Consider the following 23,746-nt stretch of genomic DNA (forward strand, 5'->3'; position numbering starts at 1 on the left):
GTCAGCTTGGGAAACAGACGAAAACTAAGCATCTAGGCACTCAGACATCAGCTACATCTAGACCATTGGAGCTTCTACATTTGGATCTTATGGGTCCAACTAGAACCGAGTCTCTTGGTACATCATGGTTGTGGTAGACGACTTCACTAAGTATACTTAGGTCATTCTCCTACGATCCAAGTCTGATGCTCCTGAGTACATTGAAGTTTTGTGCACAAGACTGCAGAATGAGAAGAGCTTGAAGATTGATCGAATTCGAAGTGACCATGGTAAAGAATTCGAGAACTCATATATGGAGTCCTTTTGCACAAGATCAAGTATATCTTAAGAATTCTCTGCTCCTATTACTCCTCAGCAAAATGGTTTAGTAGAAAAGAAGAACAGGGTTATTCAGGAGATGGCCAAAGCCATGTTACATAACAAGGATGTGGTTAGAAACTTGTGGGGAGAAGCCGTTAACACTACCTATCATAAGGTTAAGAGGGTGTACTTCAGACCCAATACCAAGAAGACTTGATATGAATAATGGAAAGGAAGGAAGCCGAATGTGAAGTATTTCAGAATCTTTGGAAGTACTTGTTTCATCCTCAAGGATAGAGAGAATGTAGGAAAGTTTGACTCTCGGAGCGATGAAGGTATATTTCTGGGCTACTCCTCCACAAGCAAGGCTTATCGAGTTTACAACAAAAGAACTATGAAGGTAACGGAGGCAGTGAATGTTGTTATTGATGAGTCTTCAAATTCCAATTCTATGAAAGGTAATGAGGAATTTCCTAAAGAAGTTCTTCCTCCTGAGCCTAAGGAAGTTCAAGAAATTGTTGAACAAGAACCTGCATCTCCAAGTACTCTCGGTATTCCCAGTGTTGTGGAAGATTCTACAGATATACCCACTTCACTAGATTCTAAATCTCATGAAGAGAAAGGACCTTCCTCCAGGATTAAATTAATTCATCCTCCAGAAGTTATTGTGGGAAATATGAATGAACTCAAATTAAGGAAACGTATAATTGATAAATGTGTTGCTAACTTTGTGTCTTATTCTTGTTATTTGTCACAGGTTGAACCCACGAAAGTTGAGGAAGCTCTTCAGGATGAAAGTTGGGTCAAAGCAATGCATGATGAACTGCTTCAGTTTCAGAGGAAAGATGTCTGGACTTTAGCACCTAGACCAGAAGGTGAGCACATCATCAGCACAAAGTGGATATTCCTCAATAACACTAATGAGAAGGGCACTGTGATTCGCAACAAGGCTCGACTTGTAGCTCAAGGATACTCACAAATGGAAGGAAGTAGACTATGATGAAACATTTGCCCCAGTTGCTCGTATGAAGTCCATCAGAATTCTCCTTGCCCTAGCATGTCATTTGAAATTCAAACTTTATAAGATGGATGTAAAGACTGCTTTCTTGAATGGGCTACTTAAAGAAGATATCCATGTGGTTCAACCAAAAGGATTCATTGATCCACACTTTCCAAATCATGTGTTGTATCTCAAGAAGGCACTTTATGGCCTAAAGCAAGCCCCTAGAGCTTGGTATGATCGGCTCACACAATACTTGGTGTCACATGGGTTCACAAGAGGAAAAGCTTATTAGACTCTCTTCATCAAAAAGGAAGATGGTGAGTTGATAGTTGCTCAAATCTATGTTGATGATATCATCTTTGGATCGACTAAGGATGAACTTGCTTATGCCTTCTCAAAACTCATGCAAGCTGAATTCGAGATGAGCATAATTAGAGAGCTAACTTACTTCCTTGGATTGCAGATTCGTCAACAAGATTCAGGTATATTCCTATCTCAATCTAAATATGCTAAGAATCTTGTGAAAAAGTTTGGTTTGGAATCTGCTAGTTCTGTTAGAACCCCTATGAGCCCAAATTTTAAACTTACTGTGGACTTGTTAGGCAAAAGTGTAGATTCATCTCTATATAGAAGCATGATAAGTAGTATTCTTTACCTTACTACTAGTAGACCTAACATTAGTTACAGTGTTGGAGTGTGTGCTAGATATCAGGCTAATCCCAAAGAATCTCATATGACTGCTTTAAAAAGAATTATAAAGTATGTCAAAACCACTGTTGAGTTCGGTGTGTGGTATAGCGATGACACAAATGATGTCTTAGCTGAGTATTCTGATGCTGATTGGACTGGGAATGCTAATGATAGAAAGAGTACATCGGGGGGTTGTTTTTATGTGGGTAACAATCTTGACTCCTGGATGAGCAAAAAGCAGAACTCCATCTCTTTATCCATTGCAGAAGCTGAGTACATTACTACTGGTAGCTGTTGCACCCAACTCTTATGGGTGCAAAAACTCCTCCATGATTATGGTATTTGTCAAGAGCATCTCACCATCTATTGTGACAATACCAGTGCCATCAACATCTCTAAGAATATGGTTCAACATTCTCAAACCAAACACATAGAGATTCGACATCACTTCATTAGGGAGCTTGTTGAAAATGGTATTCTCACTCTTGAGTTTATTCACACCGATGATCAGAAGGCTGACTTGTTCACCAAACCTCTTGACAGCAAACGTTTTGAATTCCTTCGTCAAAACATTGGTGTTATCTCTATGGATTGATCTCTTTTTCTCCTCTTTCTTCCTTATGCATTTGCATCTAGTTTTATGATTTGCTCTGTTTAACATGTTTTTGTTTGCTTTCAGGTTTGTCTATTTTGTTTTTGATATAAAAATTTAAAAAAAAATTGAAAAATCAGAAAAATACAAAAATAGTGTGTGTTTTGTGTACATTGGTACTTGTGTACCTTGGATGGCCATTAAAACAAAGTTTTCTAAACTTTGTATCTTTTGTAACTTAGATGAGCATCTTTATGCACAACTAAGCAAGTGAGCTTTGTGACTCATGTTTGTGATGAGTAAGATTAAGTAATCTCTTATACTTAACACTCGTATCACTCTTTTTGACGGGAAGGACTAGAAAATCCTAAGAGAAAGGCATAAATAACCATCTCATCATTGTTACTCGCCAATCATGAAATAACATTTGTGTACTTCGGCATAGCAAAATTGGAATGTCAAAAACTTAACATAATTGGGTATTTCTTTTCTATCTCTTATATGCCCATGCATGATTTGCTTAAAAAGAAAAATATGCAAATAAAAATAAAAAGCAAAAAGATCAAAATGTTTTATATATGATTGCAAGCGTGTATTCTAGGAGATGTGGGAGTTATAGAATGTACCTCGAAGGTGATAGTTCCCATCAAACAGTTATGATTGTGTGTGAGTTAAAATGATTTTCTCATATCTCAAATCGTCATAACATATATACACTTATGCAATCTTGCGATGTTTTACACACACAACGCACAATATTCTTTGCTACTCTTGATACATGTGCAAGTACAATATGATTTGGCTATCACAAGGTTTACATGTGTTAATATATGCTCACTAAACTATCTTAACTTATTTTTCAAATATAAAATTTGTTAGACTTATTTAGTGTGTGTGTGTGTTTTTGGGATCTATGTGCTTAAAAATTGTTGTTGAGAGATGATTTTGAGAGCTTAAAATGTTGATTGGATCCTTGGTTGAGTTGCATGCTTGATTGCATTCATATCTGTTTTTTTTTTTTTCTTCCCTTCTTGAAAAACTGACTTTAAGCAATCTCGACACCTGGCTATCTGTTGAGCTCTTAAGCTATTTGTTATCGCAACCTCGACAGATCCTCGACAGTTAGGTGGATTGATTGAGAAAGTTCCTAAATCCTCGATAGCTTCTCGACAACTGGTGGATCGATTAAGCTTCTTTTCTTGTGTCTTTGCCTTGTACCTCGACACCTTCTCGACAGCTGCATCCGTCGATGTTATTTTTCTTGACACCTTCCTCGACAGATGTCTCGACACTTCTATCTGTCGAACTTTACTGAACCTCCATATATAGGTTCTATGCGATTCGGCCTTCATTTCTCTCGATCTCTCTCTCGATACCTTTGTGTTCTCTCCTCCCTAAACACTTTTTCTTACTTGAAACCTCAATTCCAAGTGTTCTTTAAGATTTCTCAAGTTTTTTTTCTTCACTTGGTATGTTTCTTATTTCTCTTTTACATGCATATGCATTGCATCATACATGCATTATAACTATATTTTCATGCATTTAGATGTGTGATATATATGTTAAACTGATTGTGTGCTAGTAGGATTGAATTGGGCTGAGCCCATGATGCAATTTCCTTTGCATGTCACATGTTCATGCATTTCCAATGCATACGTACTCCTTTTTCAATATACTTGCTATATTTGAAATGTGTTGGGACTTTTCTGATTGTTTATTTCTCTCCCTCTTTTTTCTATTTATGTTAGTCATGTCTATAGCGCCTAAGCGTAAGTTAGCTCCATCCCAGAACCCTTTGCGTTCTAGGGCATTGTCTCCGCCTTCTAATCCTACTCCTTCTCATATTCGGTTCCGTGATGAGGATGCCTGAAAGGACTTCTCGGAGAACTTTTCTCAACAAGGTGTTCATTCAAAATACCGAGTCATTTCGGCGGACTTCGCCAACACTGACCTACCCGATGTCATTCACAGTCGGGGTTGGGAGTCACTGTGTGACGTCCCGGCCACATGTCCATCCATGCTGATTCAGGAGTTTTACTCCAACATGCATGAATTTGGTTCTTCAATACCTCTCTTTTCTACTCGCATTCGAGGTACGCTAATTGTTGTCACACCGTAGCTTGTTGCGAATGTGCTTCGTGTCCCGAGGGTAAAGCATCTTGACTACCCTAGATGTGAGCGTCTGAGGACTGTGTCCAAAGACGAAATGATCTCTACTTTCTGCGAGCGCCCTTCTGATGTTGCGGATGTGCTTCGTGTCCCGAGGGTAGAGCATCCTGACTACCCCGGATGTGAGCGTCTGAGGACTGTGTCCAAACACGAGATTATCTCTACTTTCTACGAGCACCCTTCTGAATGGGGTGATCGTCAGTTTACACTATGTAAGGCCTTTGCTAAAGGTCCTAGATTCATAAACATGGTGATGACTTTTGTTTTGCACCCACTCTCTCACTACAACTCTATCACAGAGTTTCGTACTCGATTTTTGTTATCTCTTCTTGAGCATCTCACAATTGATTTTCCATCACATTTTATTCTCTCTTATATAGATGTGTATAGGGATACGGCTACCCGTGATAAGCTCATTTTCCCTTTGGCTATCACGCGGATTCTATGCCATTTTTCTATTCCTTTTCCCTCTTCCTACCATTTCTCTGTCATGTGTGCCATAGATGCTGCTACCGTTAAACGTAGCGAGGCGTAGTTTCGGTCATGGCAGTTGGATTCAGCAACTCCTCCCTCCCGTTTGGCTCCATCTCGTTCTGCTCCATTCACATCCGCTCCCTCCTCTTCTATGAGTGATGTGTCACTCGGAAACATCATGGCATAGCTGCAGTGCATGGATGCTCACCTTGATACATTCTCTACAGAGTTATATCAGGTGAATGTTCGTGTCGGTCGTATTGCACAGTGGTAGGCGATCATGGGTGGCTTTGCTCCTAAGACTTCTCCTACACCTCCGCATGATGATGGTGATGACAATGATGCTTCTGATGATGCTGATGATGGAGATACTAGCTCTACCGATGAGATGTCTACTTGACACTCTTACCCTTTGTCACTCATGACCAAAAGGGGAGTAGTTTTGGATATGAGAGTAGTCTTTCTTAGGGGAGAGTTAGTATAGGACATCTTTGTTAGGGGGAGTGTTGACATCTTTGTTAGAGGGAGTGTTGATATTTTTTTAGGGATGTAGTGAGGATTACATGTATCTTTTTCTTTTCTCTATTTTAGATACATTTATTCTTGTACATGAGTCTTGTGACCATTATTGACATACATTATACTTATCTTCTTTATAAATGTTGATGTATGTTTCTTTCACCTACCCTTGCATGTATTGTTTCTTTTCTTTCTTTATACACATGGTTCTTATTACTTGTATGCAATCTATTATTTTTATTTCACACAAAGATGCCTTGATGAGTTTTGTTTAAAGTGTTTCAGAAATACAGGTTGTCAAAGTCTACTTGCCATAAACTCTCTTCTTGCAAAGTTTTTCAAGAGTTTGTGTTAGGATAGATTTTACTGTATTCAACAAGTGAATATGAGTTGAGTGATTTATGACTTCTCTCATATCTCATTTGTTTGTTGTGGTTTTGTCACAGATTGCCAAAGGGGGAGATTGTTAGGACATATGTGATTCACTTGTTAGGAATATATGTCACTATTTTATATAATTGGCTTATCCTTTGACAAAACGCACTTTACTTGTAATTGGGTAGATCTAGGATGTGTTTAATACTTCAAGAAATTATGTTTCAAGATCAAGTGTTAAAGCCATGCAAGTCTGTCCAAGAAACAAGTTGAAGAGGTGATGTTCATTAAAACTCGACAGCTATCTCGACGGCTAGCTATCTATCGAGACCTGTAAAGCTGTTGAAACTCGTGGCTCGATAGCAGCTCGACAAATAGGGTATCTGTCGAGGTTTATGAAAAACAGAATTTCAGTTCTATTTTAACTCCAATCCATGTTTATGTGTTTGGGCTTTCTTTTCTCACAACCCTAGACATATAAAAGAATTATTTTAAGGGCCGTTAAAGTGTTCACAAGTTGTACAAGTGTTAAGTAAAGTTTGTTCAAGCAAATTGTGACAGGAGACAAAATTTGCCCTAATTCATTTTTCTTGTGAAGAAGTTGTTGTGTTTATGCATCGTAAGGTTTTGTGACCAAGCATCTTCTTGATTTTCATCGTTGGGATGAACTGAAGAACTTTGCAGCCAACAAACTTCTCTAGTTGGTGATTGAAGTCGCGTACTGGGATCCGCGCAATTGGTTAGTCACGTGCTTGGGAGCCGTGCATCGAAAAGAGAAATTGTCACTACAAAACAAGTCCAATTGGGTATTGGGGTAAGGGTTCAACTGTAGGTTGGTATAAGGTACTGGGATTCCTTTACTTGTAACCGCTTGTTGTGATAATAGTAGAATTTTGGGAGTGGTAACTTTAAAATCACCCAGTGAGGTTTTTGCTGTGTTGGTTTTCCCCATTTATAAACAAATCATCGTGTCAAATTTATTTTCCGCTGCATACTTAGTTTATTGGTAATTTGTTTGTACTACCACGCGTTTCAATGTTAATTAACTTAATTAATTCACTTGACTAAATTAATTAGTTAATTTATCACACGGGGTCAATTTGTTTTTGGTCTATCATAAATAAAAATTGTTCTCTTTAGTGTAAAATACTCAAAAGGTACTTTCATTTCATTGGTCCATGTGGCTTGTTTTAGGAGGAAAAAAAAGGGAGAAAGTCATTACCTTCATGTTTGATAGTTTGAAACAAAATTGCAAGTAATAAGAGAACCTCCAGATATGATATGAATGTGCGTTTATTATTTTTTTATTTTTTTGTTGAGGAAAACGTAACAATAGTACTTGCAGTTATGAATAAACAATGAAATAAAAAGAAAACAAAGATTATACCAAAGAGAATCTTCCCGTAATGACCTAAATGGCTGGATTAGTATCTAGTGAACTTGTACCTAAGCGAATTTGATTGATTAATTGAACTGCTTATGCAATTGAACCAGTAAAACCCACTAGATTTTTGGAACTCAAATGGATCACTCTCGCCACTAATTAATTTTGTAATTTTAAACAAAATTACCTTTATAGGTTCATTGCAACTTGTTTTACAATAGTTTGTAAAGTAGAAGTAGACATTAAAGAATTAAAGAAAAAGGAGATAAAAAACACACACAAAATATGTAAGATTCACATTTTCAAGTGATATAGATAAAAGAAAGAAAATATATAAATAAAAACCAAAACATATGAAATTTCACATCTTCATCTATCCTTTTTTTATATGATTCATTAAACCCACAAAAGAATGAAAAAAACATAACATATGAGATTCACATTGCGAAGTGGTTTATAACTTTATATAAAAGAAAGAAAAACAAAAACCCAAAACATATCAAATTCCATGTCCTCATCTACCTTTTTTTTATTTTATTTTTTTATTTTATAGGCAATCCTCATGGCCTTGGTTTTGCATTTCTCACAATTCATTTGCACTTTCATTACTATGTTTTGCTGCAACGTCTGATACATGCATAACGCACAAGGCATTAGTATCTTTTAATAAGAATAAAATTAAGAATTAAAAATAAATAAAAACTTTTCTCTTTAGTATTGAATACACGAAAGGTTCTTTCATTTCATTGGTCCATGTGGCTTGTTTTAGGAGGAAAAGAAGGAAAAAAAGTCATTACCTTCAAGTCTGATAGTTTGAAACAAAATTGCAAGTAATAAAAGACATTTTAGATTTGATATGGACGTGCGTTTACTTTTTTTTGTTCCTGAAAACGTAAAAGTTGTAACTTTTATATTTTTCCATAAAAAATTTCATAAAATTATTTTCTAATTTATACCTAAGTACACACGTTAGTAAAACCTATATATATATATATATATATATACACTTTTAAAAAAATATCTAAAGTTTAAAGAATAAGATATTTTAGCTTCCAATGTTAGTAAATAATATTAAAATAAGTACGGAGTGTGTTGTGACTGGTTAATGAACTATGACTTTGACCCAATCAATCACAGTGGATATGTAGTACTAGAATTATTATTAAAAAAACATTAAAAGAAAATACATCGCTTTCATTTTAGGGGAAAATTATATTTTACCTTTTTAAATTATGTACTAAATTATCCATTATACTTTAAACTATCCAAATATATACTTTACATCCTAAATTATCTCATTTATCACACTTTGTGCCCTAAAGTTACTTTTTCTGTTATGCTTGATGGAATTCTACTGCTTGTGGCAATTGATATGTACATGCTTCTTTCTTATGTGTAACAACTTAAAAGACTAAAACATCCTTCTTCAAAATTAATTAAACCAAATGCCAATTTTGCCACATCTCTTTATCTAATTCTAACGTGCGTGCCTCTCCCTAAATTCAGATTCTTCTCAAAACCTTATGTCCCACCCACCTCACTCTTCCTCCAAAGAGAAAGAAAAAACTCAAATTTTCTTTTAAGTTTACTTTTTAATTTAATTTCTGTTTTCAAAATTAAGACTACAAGTTTTTTTATTAAATCCCACCATCAATGTGATTGGATCCACAAAATGAATTTAATTTTAATTTACTCCCACACCAAATAAGCACAAAATGCACTGTATATAACTAAACTTGACGAATCTAGTTTGGGCATCAACAGAGCCTTCAGCACTTGTTGCACATCAATTTCCGAAAAAGCCTCTCAGATCCCAATTTCATGAGCAAAGGAAATAGATCGAATAGCACAAAATGCAGTTGCGTCTGCCATACCTAATAAGAAAGCTCCTCTAGAGCACATAGCAGTTGATGACATTTACTTTGTCATCAAGTATATACACACCCAGCCTTACGCATTCCAAAAAATCCTGCATTACAACCGCAGCAGCCCAATTAACTTTATACCTCCCATCAGAACTTTATATACCCCATAAGGAAAAGATTTCCATCTCACTTCTACAATAGGATGCTACTATTGTTATTCCAACCTAGCGATAGAAGCAAGTTCACATTGATGGGTGAGGTGGGTGGGATCTGAGGTTTTGAGAAAAATCTGAATTTTGGAAGAGGCGCACACGCAAGATAGAGAGATGTGGAAAAAATTAGCTTTTGTTTTAATTGATTTTGAAGAAGGGTGTTTCAGTCTTTTAAGTTTATTCTATTTAAGCAAGAAGCATGTGTTTGTCACATTCAGTAGAATTCCGTTAAACATAACATCAAAAGTAACACCAGGGTGTAGAGTGTGCATTCGTATTGGTTATGGTGCAAAATGTAATTCGGTGCATAGTTTAGAGTGATAAAATGTAATTTCTATATTAAAGCCGCTGATGACATTGAGAATTGTCACCAATAAGTCACACCGTACTCGCGAGTCAACGAACCTGCACAACAAGAACGAACGGAAGAAGAACCCTTAGAGAGCACCGGTGTGGTGTCGGCCAAAAGCCCTCCGAAGATCAAGTCAGAATTCGTCCCTTGAGTTATTTTGAGGCGTTAGAGAGGGTCAAATCATCTTACCTTGATTTGCGTGAATATTACTCCTTTTTATAGTGGTAGAGAGTTGCTTTTCTTCTTAACCTCCAGATCTTTCCAATGTGGGACTTTGATACAATTTCCCTTATTGGATCTTAGGGCTTTTCTAGGCAAATAGAGATTTCGGATCATGGGCCCTTGCCATGTCTGTGCGATGGGTCTTCAGAGCGCGTGGGCCCATCTTTACAAAGACTAAACAGTGCCCATCCGTCAGGCCCATTAAGATAGGCCCATCAGACTAAATTTTACTATCTTCAGTTGCCCCCTTCACCCCAATGGTCCGTCTGCTTTTAGGTCAAAGGACCAATGGGGTGACGATTCTAATGTATGGGCGTGACGGGTATTTCGATGACGGAGTGGGATTCGCGAAACAGAAGGTTGAAAATGTTTGACCGATCCAACCGTCAGATAGGACGACGGTCTCATATGGATTTAACCGTCAGACACGATGACGGGTATCTTGCCATTTCAGATGGTTTAATCGAGTCGACGGTTACAAACTGTCGATGCGAGCAGATAGGTTGTCAACATTTATTAGCATGCCACGTGTCAATCTCTGAATGGCCGTTGTATAGGATCGAAGCGTCGCTTCGTCTTCCGTGCGTCTCCTATATATATGAGGCGTCTCAATCTCTCATTTTCGCATTTCCAAACAGAAAACGTCTGTCAGAGAGAACCGTCGACCTTGTCAGAGCAATCCGTAGAGTACTGGTAACCTCCAATTACCACAACCGTCACTCGTTCTACGCCAGGTGTGGTAAGTATTTACTTCAATTTCTTCAAGTTACATTTTCGTCCAAGCATTGTTGTTAGGCTTACTATACCCGTCAATGTTTTTAAACCCGTCAAGTCTTAGGTTTCATCATTAATTGTAGGAAATGTCTAGTGCGTCAAGTAACCAATCGGTGGTTCGTGACGGGACGGAATACGAGAGTGTATACCCGTCCGGTCATAAAGACCAAGATAGTCCAGGCGAAGATAGGAGTCCGTCTGCATCCTCTTCGTCCTCAACAAGTGAGGATGTGGAGATAATTGACATAGGGGGTCCTGCTGACGATGGGAATAAAGCACTGGAGTCCGTTGTGGGTGCTGATGGACTAAGGCAGTTCATCATGTTACCAGAGTGGACAGTGCATAGGTTCACGTCCGTCATCCGGGAGAGACACTTCAGTACCTTTAGAACCAATTTTCAGATACCAGATTACATTCCAATCCGTCTCCCCTACGTGTCGGAGAAATGTTATTATGACGGGGTAGAAGACGTTGGAGTGTACGAGCAGGTGTTGAAGGCTGGACTTCGGTTCCCGCTCTCTACACTCCATAGAGAACTCTTACATTACCTGGGACTGTCCGTCACCCAGATTTCTCCGAACGCCTGGAGGGTCTTCATAGCAATGGAGATTCTTTATGGTGCATGGTCAGACGGAGAAAGGAGATTGACGGTCCGTGAATTTCTTCACTGTTACCGTCCAGATGAGATTGACAGATCAAGGGGGTTGTACCGTTTTGCTAGTCGAAGTCCCCTGTTGAAGATTATCTTTGAGACCCCAGACTCAAATAGAGACTGGAAGAGTCGCTACTTCTTCCTGGAGGGTGACAGATGGATGAACCGTCCAGGAGAGACGGAGTACATGCCCGTCGATACAACTTGGGGAATAATAAACCAATTACGTATACATCCGTCTTACTTGTCCTTTTTTACATATCCGTACACTTTTATGTGCGTATTTTGACCGTCTGTCTTTGCAGGTAGACAGCGTCCGCAGATTAGCCTCGAGGAATTTAGTTTCCTTGAAGAGATTTGCAGAAAAACTAGGCTAGAGGAAAGGACCTGGGCTAAGTTAGTGAATCCAAAGACAATACACTGGTATTGTGACGGTCCAGAACCTACCCGTGAGGCCATTGCATACGACGAAAGAATACACAAACGTGAGTCCGTCTACTTTTACCCTTGAAATTGAAATTTTATTTTTGAAAAAATATCATCATCCGTCCTGTATTGCAGAAATGGACGACGCCAAGAGAAGGGCAATGATAAAATCTCTAGCCGTCGAGCAAAAGAAGACGGGTGAGATCGTTGTTCCCAGTGTGCCGGGGTCATCGGGTAAGAGGAAGCAGCCACCAAAGTCCGACCGTCCACTCAAGCAGCCAAAGGTGTCAATGGAGCCCGTGGTGGGCTTGATGGCTGAGGGCCCTAAGGCCGTCACCCAAGTTAAACAAGGGGCCGGTAAGGGCCTAATGCATGCTCCACCCGTCAGCGGGGAGAAGCCCCCTCCCCTTCTCCGTGAGGACTCGAAGTTCGCTTTGGAGAAGCTTACGTCCATACTTTCTGCAGAGGATTATGAGGATCTTGGGAATCATTTGACGGAGGTGATGGGGGAGACGGGGTTATTTGCCGTCGGACAGGTAACTTTCCTTATCCTTCAGTTTATGTCTGTCCACTCCCTAGTTTCATTTTTGACACTTCTAATTTTGTCTATTTCAGTCCTTGGTTATGATGAAGGGCTTGATGGACCGCTGCCTCAACCGTGAAGCGGCTCTGGAACGGGTACGGTCAAAGCTTGGGCAGACGGAAGAGGAGCTTAGCCAGCTGCACAAGTGGAAGGCCACGATGGAGCAGAAGTTCGAACTCTCTGAGAAGACAAAAGAAGAACTTGAACAGAGGACGGAGGAGGCTGGGAAGGCCTTGAAGGTTAAAGCAGACGAGGTGAAGGATCTGAAGAAAAAACTCCGTCATGCAAGGGATGACGCCGTCAGCGAATATCGCAACTCCGAGTCTTTGCTGAAGGAGCTGGCAGGATCGTTCCTTCAAGGCTTCGACGATTCGCTCCGTCAGGTGAAGAAGGCCTACCCAGATCTGGACTTGTCCATGATAACACTAACTGATCAAGGTCAGACGTCTGCTCTACCCGTCGCCTCCGAAAATACGGAGGATCTCTTTGGAGAAGAGGCAGCTCAGGGTGACGGAGAGTCCGCTATGCCGAATGAGGTCGCTGTTGTCGACCCCAATAAAGCAGAGTAACCCATATAATTGTTGATGAGGATCCGTCTCCCTTTTTATGTATTGTTAATAATTTGTAGACGGTTTGGTTGAAGTTTCATTTGTACTGAACAATGCTTTTCATTCATTGTCTTTTCGTGATCTGTATCCGTTAAGGATTTTCTCCGTCTACTTTTATTTTGAATTTTAATTTGCACAAGCTCGTCTGTTGATCCGTCCACTTATAAGCTAAACTATTGAAGCTGACTTATATCGTCATGTTGTCCGTCCACCTTGTGGGCGTTTTAGAGCCGTCTGCTTTATGTACGTACGTAATTTATTCACCGTTTTTGCTATACCATCCATTTTACAAACACGTAGTATTACTAAACGTTTTGTAGGTCCGTCCGCTTTTCGGACATGTAGAATTATTCACCGTTTTAGGTGCGTAAATATCTCTAATTTTAATTACGGTGATCCGTTCGCTTTGAGACTGATACCGTCTAAATTATGGACTTGTATAATTATCACCGTCTTGGTGATCCGTCCACTTTATGGACATGTAGAATTATTAAACGCTTTGGGTGATCCGTCCACTTTGAGGAGTACACCGTCCAATTTGTGGAAGTGTTGAATTGCGGTGATCCGTCCACTTTGTGGCGGATACACCGTCTAATTTATGGACTTGCATAATTCTCACCGTCTTTGTGATCCGTCCACTTTGTGGAGGCTACACCGTCCAATTTGTGGACTTGTATAACTACTCACCTTTTTGGTGATCCGTCCACATTATGACGCATATACCGTCCACTTTCCGGACTTGTAGAATTTACTCACCGTTTTGGGTGATCCGCCCACTTTGTGGACTTGTATTATTCTCACCGTCTATGTGATCCGTCCACTTTATGGACTTGTAGAATTTCTCACCGTTTTGGGTGATCCGTCCACTTTTGGACTTGTATTATTCTCACCGTTTTGGTGATCCGTCCACTTTATGGACATGTAGAATTCTCACCGTTTTGGTGATCCGTCCACTTTGCGGACATTTTGAATTCTCACCGTTTTGGTGATCCGTCTACTTTGTGGACATGTAGAATTCTCACCGTTTTGGTGATCCGTCCACATTATGGACTTTAAACTAGCATTCGTTAAGTTCGAGGACAATTGTAGTGACATCAAAGTAGAAGAAGATTATAATGGTATCTAATTGCGTAAAGGAAAAGTGCCTGCCCCCTTGGGCTTAAAAAAGGCACGACAGGATTGTAGCAAGAGAAACACATGTTAAAGAAAAAACTTATAAATAGTTATAATAAAAAGCCAAATGGAAAATTGGTTGCCGTTCGCCGTGTTACTATCACTGGTAGTATTTCCTCAAATGCTCCGCATTCCATGGATGCGGTAGCTTCTCCCCCTCCGTAGTCTCCAAGTGGTATGTTCCTTTCCTTTTCCATGCCGTGACTCGGTAAGGTCCTTCCCAGTTGGGGCCGAGCTTTCCCTGTGTAGGGTCTCTAGCTGCACCCATGACCCTCCTGAGTACGAGGTCTCCTACTTGGAAGTCTCTGTGTCGGACCCGGGAGTTGTAATGTCTGGCCATGCGTTCCTGGTATCTTGCGATCCTTTGCTCCGCTGCCGACCTTACCTCATCTATCAGGTCCAGCTGTAGCCTCATTGATTCGTCGTTCCTGCCTTCGTCATGGTTGTGAACCCTGTAACTTGTGAGGCCAACTTCTGCGGGGATGACCGCCTCATTCCCGTATGTCAGTCGAAATGGCGTCTCTCCTGTCGGAGTCCTCGCCGTTGTCCTGTACGCCCACAGTATGCTCGGTAATTCTTCGGGCCATATTCCCTTTGCCCCCTCGAGCCGAGTCTTGATAATCTTTAGCAGGGATCGGTTCGTGACTTCAACCTGGCCATTGGCCTGAGGATGGGCGGGTGATGAGTAGTGGTTTTTTATTCCTAGCTGTGTGCAAAAATCCCGGAAGTGGCTGTTGTCGAACTGCCTCCCGTTATCCGAGACAAGGACTCTAGGAATACCAAACCTGCATACGATGAACCGCCAAACAAAACTTCTAACATTCTTTTCTGTAATGGTGGCCAAGGCTTCCGCTTCTACCCATTTTGTGAAGTAGTCAATACCCACTACCAAGAACTTGAGCTGCCTTACCGCAGTTGGGAAGGGTCCCATGATATCCAGTCCCCATTGTGCGAACGGCCATGGAGCCGTCATAGGGGTCAGTTCCTCAGCTGGCTGTCCGATAAAATTGCTGAACCTCTGGCATTTGTCGCAGCTTTTAACGTACGACTCGGCATCCTTCTGCATGGTCGGCCAGTAATACCCAGCTCGTACCAGTTTGTGCACCAACGACCGCGATCCAGAGTGATTCCCGCATATCCCTTCGTGCACTTCCCTCATTACGTAGTCTGCCTCTTCAACCCCGAGGCATCTTAGATAAGGGCGGGAGAATCCTCTCTTGTAAAGAACGTCTCTTATCAAGACGAATCTCGCCGCTTGGACTTTCAGCTTCCTCGCTGCCTCCTTCTCTTGTGGCAGTAACCCGTCCTTCAGGTATGAAGCTATCTGGGTGGTCCAGTTTCTTTCGGAGCGTATCTCCTGCATATTGTCGGGGTCTATTAGTGGATAGAGTTGAACGAAGGAAAGTACATTACCCGGTGTCATCACATGTTCTGCTGAGGCGGCTTTGGCTAGCCGGTCGGCGAGCTCATTTTCTCCCCTGGGGATTTGGACGACCGTCGCTTTTAGTCCGTTGACTCTCGTTCTCACTTGATCAAGATATCTCTTCAACCTTTCCCCCTTGCATTCGTAGTCTCCGTTTACTTGATTGGTCACGACCTGAGAGTCGCAATGGACGGCCACACTTTCAGCTCCGGCGGCTTTGGCTAGGTCGAGTCCTGCCGCCACCGCTTCGTATTCTGCTTCATTGTTGGTAATGGGGAAGTCGAGACGGACCATACATTCGATCTTGTCCCCTTCGGGCGACAGCAACACTATGCCGGCCCCTCCAATTCGCCGATTGGATGACCCGTCGGTGAAGATGCTCCACTTGGGGGGTTCTTCTGCCCCCTTGTCCTCGTCACGCGTAAACTCCGCTATGAAGTCGGCTACAGCTTGTCCTTTAATGGCCACACGCGGACGGTACTTGATATCAAACTCACTCAATTCTATTGCCCACAGTGTCAGTCGACCTGCGGCTTCAGGATTACTCAGTGCCCTTCGCAAGGGCTTGTCGGTCATTACGTTCACGGTGTGGGCTTGAAAGTAATGTTTGAGCTTGCGAGCCGCCGTTATCAATGCGAAAGCGAGTTTCTCCATAGGTTGGTATCTTTCTTCGGCGCCGCGGAGCGCCCGGCTGGCGTAGTATACAGGTTTCTGTGCATTATCCTCTTCTCTAATTAAAGCAGCGCTGACGGCGACAGAGGAGACAGCCAAGTAGAGGAAAAGTTCTTCGCCAGGTTGCGAGGGACTCAATAGGGGTGGTGAGGATAGGTATGCCTTTAGTTCCTCGAACGCTCGCTGACACTCGTCCGTCCACTCGAATGATTTCTTTAATGTGCGGAAAAAGGGCAGGCACTTGTCCGTGGCTCTCGACACGAATCTATTTAACGCCGCTATCTTGCCGTTAAGGCTTTGTATCTCCTTCACATTTCGCGGGGGTGCCATTTCTAGTATGGCTCGGATTTTGTCCGGGTTAGCCTCAATCCCTCTCTGGGATACCATGAAGCCTAGGAATTTGCCTGCCGTTACGCCGAATGCGCATTTTCCCGGATTGAGTTTCATGTTGTAGGATCGTAGCGTACCGAACGTCTCCTTAAGATCTTCGAGGTGGTCTTCCTCCTTCTGGCTCTTCACCAGCATGTCGTCGACATAGACTTGAACATTCCTCCCGATCTGCTGCGCGAACATCTTGTTCATTAGCCTTTGGTATGTTGCCCCCGCATTCTTCAGGCCGAATGGCATTACTTTGTAGCAGAATAGTCCTTGGCTGGTTACGAACGAAGTCTTTTCCTGATCGGCCTCGTGCATGCGGATCTGATTATAACCCGAGAAAGCGTCCATGAAGCTTAATAATTGGTGTTGAGCCGTCGAGTCTACTAGGACGTCGACTCTTGGAAGGGGATAGCTATCTTTAGGGCACGCTTTGTTAAGATCCGTGAAATCCACGCACATACGCCACTTACCGCTCGCTTTCTTTACCATCACCACATTCGCCAGCCAATCGGGATAGTAGACTTCCCTGATAAAGCTTGCCTCTTGGAGTTTGCGGACTTCCTCCGCTATTGCTTGGTCTCGTTCCGTTGCGAACACTCTCTTCTTTTGTCGGACGGGTGGAAATGAGGGTAATACATTCAATTTGTGTACCATGACGGAGGGATCGATTCCCGGCATATCGTCATGGCTCCAGGCGAACACATCCTTATTGCTCCTCAGAAAAGCTACGAGCTCTTGACGGATTGCGGGTTTGGCAAGCGTTCCGATCTTGGTTGTTCTGTCCGGATTGGAACTGTCAAGAGTTATCTCCTCCAGCTTCTCTGTTGGTTCCGCCACCGTTCGGTGCTCTTCTATGTTCAAGGCCTGGATTTGGTCTTGCATCTCCATCATAGCGACGTAGCATTCTCGTGCGGCAACTTGGCTTCCGCGTAGCTCTCCTACCCCATACTCCGTTGGGAACCTGATCATTAGGGCGTAAGTTGATGTTGCCGCCTTCCACGAGTTGAGCATAGGTCGTCCAAGGATGGCATTGTAGGCGGACGAGCAATCGACCACCAAGAATGTCACGTTCCTGGTGATGTGTTGGGGGTAATCTCCTACTGTCACCCGTAACGTTACCGAACCCAGAGGGAATACCTTACTCCCTCCGAAACCAACGAGCGGGGCGTCTGTCGGTATTAGCAGGTCCCTGTCAATCCTCATCTGCTGGAATGCCGGATAGTACAATACGTCGGCCGAGCTGCCGTTGTCGATCAACACTCGGTGCACGTTGTAGTCTCCTGTCCGCACGCTGACGACGAGGGCATCGTCGTGTGGATGGTGTAGGCGCCGTGCATCCTCTTCCGTGAACCCAACAATAGGTTCTTCTCTGTTTGCTATCCTTGGCACTCTGCTCGTCAACTGGACATTCTGTACCATCCGAAGGTATGTTTTGCGAGCCTTCTTTGACGATCCGGCCGCAGCAGTACCTCCGACTATCATTCTTATGTCTCCAATTGGGGGTCTTGGTCGCTCGTTTTCTCGGCGGAGGTGTTGTTCTTGTGGGGGTTGATCCGTTCTCCCCTTGTTGACGAACTTCTGCAGCTTCCCTTGTCGGATAAGTGCTTCGATTTGCTGCTTCAAGTCGTAGCAATCGGCCGTGTCGTGGCCGTGGTCACGATGAAAGCGGCAATATTTGTCTCTGGACCTTTTGCTGGGGTCACTCTTCAGCTTTCCTGGGAACGTCAGGGACCCTTCGTCCTTAATCTGCATTAGGACTTGGTCAATTGGCGCGTTTAGCGGGGTGAAATTTGCGAACCTTCCGCTCATTGGTTTTGGACGTCTGTCCTCCCTTCGGTCTCCCATCCTTCCTTTCTTCCGCCCCTGGTCCTGTCGGGAATCCTCCGGTCTATCTCTTTTCTTGGGTCTATCTTCTCGCGATAGTAGTGCGTCTTCAGCGTTCATATATTTGGTGGCCCTGTAAAGGACCTCCGACATGGTCTTGGGGTCGTTTTTGTATAGGGAGAACAAAAACTTACCCCCCTTCAGCCCGTTTGTGAATGCTGCTACCAATATCTTGTCGTCGGCTTCGTCGATCGAGAGTGCTTCTTTGTTGAAGCGTGATATGTAGGCCCTTAACGTCTCCTCTTCCCGTTGCTTGATATTCATTAAACAAGCCGTGGATTTCTTATACCGATGTCCTCCGATGAAATGCGTAGTAAATTGAGCGCTTAGCTCCTTGAAGGTGCTGATGGAGTTGGGCGCTATCCGGCTGAACCAAATCCTCACTGCGCCCTTCAGGGTTGTAGGAAAGGCCCTGCACATAATCGCGTCTGCCACTCCCTGAAGGTGCATCAGGGTCTTGAAGGTCTCTAAGTGATCTAGAGGGTCCTTGACTCCGTCGTAACTATCCATACTTGGCATACGGAACTTACTTGGCAGGGGGAAGGAGTTGACGGCTGCCGTGAATGGCGAGTCAGTCCGGTTGACAAGGTCGTCAAGATCACTTGACACTCGCCCCTTGAGAGCGCTCATCATCACGTCCATCTGCTCCTTCATCGCCTGCATCTCCGCGATGATGGATTGTGGAGCAGTGTCCGTCGGGGAAGGGATGCTTATGTCCCGTCGTACTGGTTTGCTCGGGGCGTTACTCCCCTGTGGTCCGTCCTGATTTCTCCTTTCGGCGCTGTTCCCCTCTTGATCCGCTCTTTGGTTATTGACCGCGGCATTCTTTTGGTTCAGCTGCTCTTGTAGGTCGTGGTTTTGCTTGGTGAGGCGCTCCACGGCTGCGGCGAGCGTCCTGACCTGTCTCTCAAGGGCCGTCGTAGGGGCTTCTTCCTGAACGTCATTCGTGGTTGCCATTGAGCGAGTGAGTACCATGTAACTCTTTTGTCTGGGAATCTAGGGAGTACTATACGTCTCTGTTCCCCACAGACGGCGCCAACTGATGACGTTGAGAATTGTCACCAATAAGTCACACCGTACTCGCGAGTCAACGAACCTGCACAACAAGAACGAACGGAAGAAGAACCCTTAGAGAGCACTGGTGTGGTGTCGGCCAAAAGCCCTCCGAAGATCAAGTCAGAATTCGTCCCTTGAGTTATTTTGAGGCGTTAGAGAGGGTCAAATCATCTTACCTTGATTTGCGTGAATATTACTCCTTTTTATAGTGGTAGAGAGTTGCTTTTCTTCTTAATCTCCAGATCTTTCCAATGTGGGACTTTGATACAATTTCCCTTATTGGATCTTAGGGCTTTTCTAGGCAAATAGAGATTTTGGATCATGGGCCCTTACCATGTCTGTCTGCGATGGGCCTTCAGAGCGCGTGGGCCCATCTTTACAAAGACCAAACAGTACCCATCCGTCAGGCCCATTAAGATAGGCCCATCAGACTAAATTTTACTATCTTCAGCCGCGTTACCAACTAACTGCTCATTTCTGTATAGACTGGACTGAGCACTCATTGTTTCATTAAAAAAGTGGTTCATGTGGCCAATTTATTAAGAAAAAATTTCGGATCAAGTAGCTTATTGAATATCATGCTATTTGAACGTTGATTCTTTGTTTGAAATTTTAATTTATTTTATGCATAAGTTTGAAAACTTATTTAGCGCAACTCCAGAGCCATGTCATACTCATACTAACCCTATGGTCAAATCATAAGAAAAATGACAAAGCTCGGCTTTAAACTAATTTGCGGTTACCTTTTCCAACTCATTACATGACAATATAAAATTATTCATGTGTAAAATTGTTTATAACTAAAAAAGTCATATAATTAAAATTATATATAAATAGTTTTTTTAATCACCACATAGTAGGTTGAAACCAAATAACTTTAAACTGATTTAAAGTCAAACTTTTTAAGTATGAAAAACTTTTCTTTTCATATCAATTTTATTTTTCTTTTTTATTCTATAGGTAAAAGCATATATAGTTATTAAATTCCGACCTACCTAGCTGGCTGGACTAGTAAACATGTTATCATAAACAACTAAAACATAAACATGATATCATAAAAATTCTATAACAACTCCATAGATGATTAATAGAAAACAAACTACTATATCAAAAGAAAAAATAAAATAAAATTCCCTTTTAATTTAAGGTATAGGTCATAGGTGTTTATGCATCAAATCTATTGGTGTTTGTTTAGTGATGATAAAATCTCATACTACTATTACAAATAATAAATTCTTAATTTTCTATTTCTTATTAACATTATATAAATATATATATATATATATATATTGCGTATGGCCGCTTTTTGGGGGGAAAAAAAAGTTTGGTTTATCTCCAGTACTTTTTTAACTGGAATTTCCTTTTTATTTTAATGAGAAACTATTATATCAGCCACTAACTAAATAAAAAAGTAGAAGTTAAAATCCACTACCATTTGCCATTGTATTTTTTTTTTTATTTTTTATGGAGCCATTGTATATTTAAAATAACAGGAGATGTCCAATTAAGGAAGTACTCAAGGTAAGCCAAACCCATGAAAAAAAACCCAAAGATTCCTTTACTTTAATGTAAATCTGGCTTCAAGGCACATCAATTATTTATTTTTATTTTTTGGTACGTTGAATCTTCCTTTAAAGAATTTAGTGTTTTTTAGTTTTTAATTATCACAATAAGTTTATTTTTATTTTTATTTCTCACAATAAGTTTCACATCAATTGTTTTGGAACACTTATTGTGAGAAATGTGTTAAGAGTTTGAGTAATAAATAAAATTAATAAAAAACTTAGATTTTTTTTTTCCCCTTCTACTTCTTCAGTTCACAATTTTTTTTTTTTTGATTACTTTTTGCCTTAATTTCAGTATGGAGAAAATTTATCCGTTGCCTTTAAATTTTAATTTAACTTTATTACTGTTTAATTGGTATAAACTCAAAACTTTTTTTTTTTTTTTTTTGAACCGTTAACTCTAAACTGTATAGAGATGTGAAGAAGTCCAAAATATCCAAGCTTGGATTTTTTTTTTTTTTTTTGTAAGATAATTAATTTTTTGGTAGTATTTGCATTTTTTGGAATTGATCTTATCATTCTCACATAGTTGATTAGCAAAGTTTCAGTTTTTTTTTTTTTTTTGGGAGTTAATTAATTTTTCATATGAATTGTTGTGGAAAAAGAGAGTTATATACACAATTCAAATTAATATAGGGTGATGTCCCTCGTAGTCATAGTAAAGTCATCAACTTATTCGTTCATCCTATAAAAAAAAAATATGTTCATTCATTTGCTAAAACGAAAATAATTAAATTCCTATAGAACAAAAGTTTTTTTTTTTTTTTATATAGATAAATTAGAATTTAAACGTATGGTTAAGGGTTCGAATTCCAAATTTTTTATTCAACAACAAGAGACTATATATAATATTGTATTGGAAAACCCAATGTGTAAGGACTCGAACAAAGGCCCCAAGCAAGAAATTGTGACACGCTAACTATTAAGGCAAGTCACCTTCTTTGGTCTATTATATTTATTTTATATAATTGAATTAATAATTTTGATTTTGTCATGGTTAGATTTCAATTGAACCCTTGTCCAACTTTAGAAATCTTGAACATCTCCATTTTTTAGTTTTTTAAACCATTTGGGCTTCAAAACAATATCAACGACCCAATTACTCAGCCCCTAAACCAAGTTAATGCTAATTCTAGTTTTAATAAATAATAACTATAGTGATAATCACATGACATAATTTAGATGATTCTATGTTTTTTTTTTTTTTTTTTTTTTGATAATTTGATAATTAAGAGAGTAGTGATTTAAGCTTTCAACGTCTCCATTTGATGATTTTATAATTATACGGTCTTCATTTGGGAACAACTTATTTAGCTAAAACTGAAAATTTATTGTTGAAAGTGTATAAAAAAAAAAGTTAAAAAATAAGCTGATTAGTACTATGGGACCCATGATAGTATTAAAAAGTGCAGTGGGACCCAAAAATTGTATCAAAAAGTGCAGTAGAACTCATAAATAGTAGAAAAATAAGCTAAAATCAACAATAAGCTACAACTTTAAGCACTTCCCAAACACACATGCACTATATTCTTCTTAAAAAAAAAGAATAAAAAAAGAATATAAGATATATATAAAATATTTAATCATGGAGAAAGTTTTTAGTGACGGGAGAATATATTATTTTCTTGAATTTAGTATCTAGTGACATTTTTCTAAAAAATAAAGTATCTAGTGACATAAGACATGAAATCATCAAAATTAAACTAATTCTCACGTTACATGTTATACATTATGATAATATACCGAGTCTGTCTAAAATACCTTATTTTTATTGGTCGCACATTAAAAAGGGCCCACATTTGGGGATTTGGTCTTTGCATCCTCCCCGTTTCTAGGGAAATGGAATGTCCATTTAGATCATTTTTAGCAACCATTCTAAAATTTTGTACTGTTTGAAAAGTGAATGGTTCTTTTTAGCTTTTGTCAAGGACATATTTTTGTAAATGGCTAATATTTTGACAAAACGCACTTTACTTGTAATTTGGAAGATCTATGATATGTTTAATAATTCAAAAAACAAGTGTTCAAGTTAAGTATTGAAGTCATGCATATCTGACCAAAAAACAAGTGAAGGAAGTGTTGTTCCTTAAAGTTCGACAACAATCTCGACAGAAAGACTTCTATCAAGATTTAATGTTGAAGCTCGACACAAGCTGTATCTGTTGAGAATTATGAAATTAGATTTTCCAGATCTAATTACACGCATATTCCAATGTATTTGTGTAGGGTTTCTTTTCTCACAACCCTAGACATACATAAGGATTATTTTAAGGGCCGTCACATAGTGATACAAAAGGATAATACATGCATTGTGTGACCGGAGGCAGAAATTGCTCTAATTCATCATTCTCTCTGTAGAATCTACTGTATCTATATGCAAAGGGTTTTGTAATCA

General features: G+C 40.4%; 1 protein-coding gene across 1 annotated transcript; it reads left to right on the forward strand.

Moving 5' to 3' along the window:
- The first annotated feature begins 12,512 nt into the window (after positions 1-12,512).
- On the forward strand, positions 12,513-13,437 carry LOC115963850. Its single transcript, XM_031083053.1, has 2 exons — positions 12,513-12,545; positions 12,625-13,437. Exons 1-2 carry the CDS (start codon positions 12,513-12,515, stop codon positions 13,159-13,161), a joined length of 570 nt encoding a protein of 189 aa, XP_030938913.1. The 3' UTR covers positions 13,162-13,437.
- The last annotated feature ends 10,309 nt before the right edge of the window (positions 13,438-23,746 follow it).

The sequence above is a fragment of the Quercus lobata genome, chromosome 2 (assembly GCF_001633185.2).
Source record: "Quercus lobata isolate SW786 chromosome 2, ValleyOak3.0 Primary Assembly, whole genome shotgun sequence".
Classification (NCBI taxonomy): Eukaryota; Viridiplantae; Streptophyta; class Magnoliopsida; order Fagales; family Fagaceae; genus Quercus; species Quercus lobata.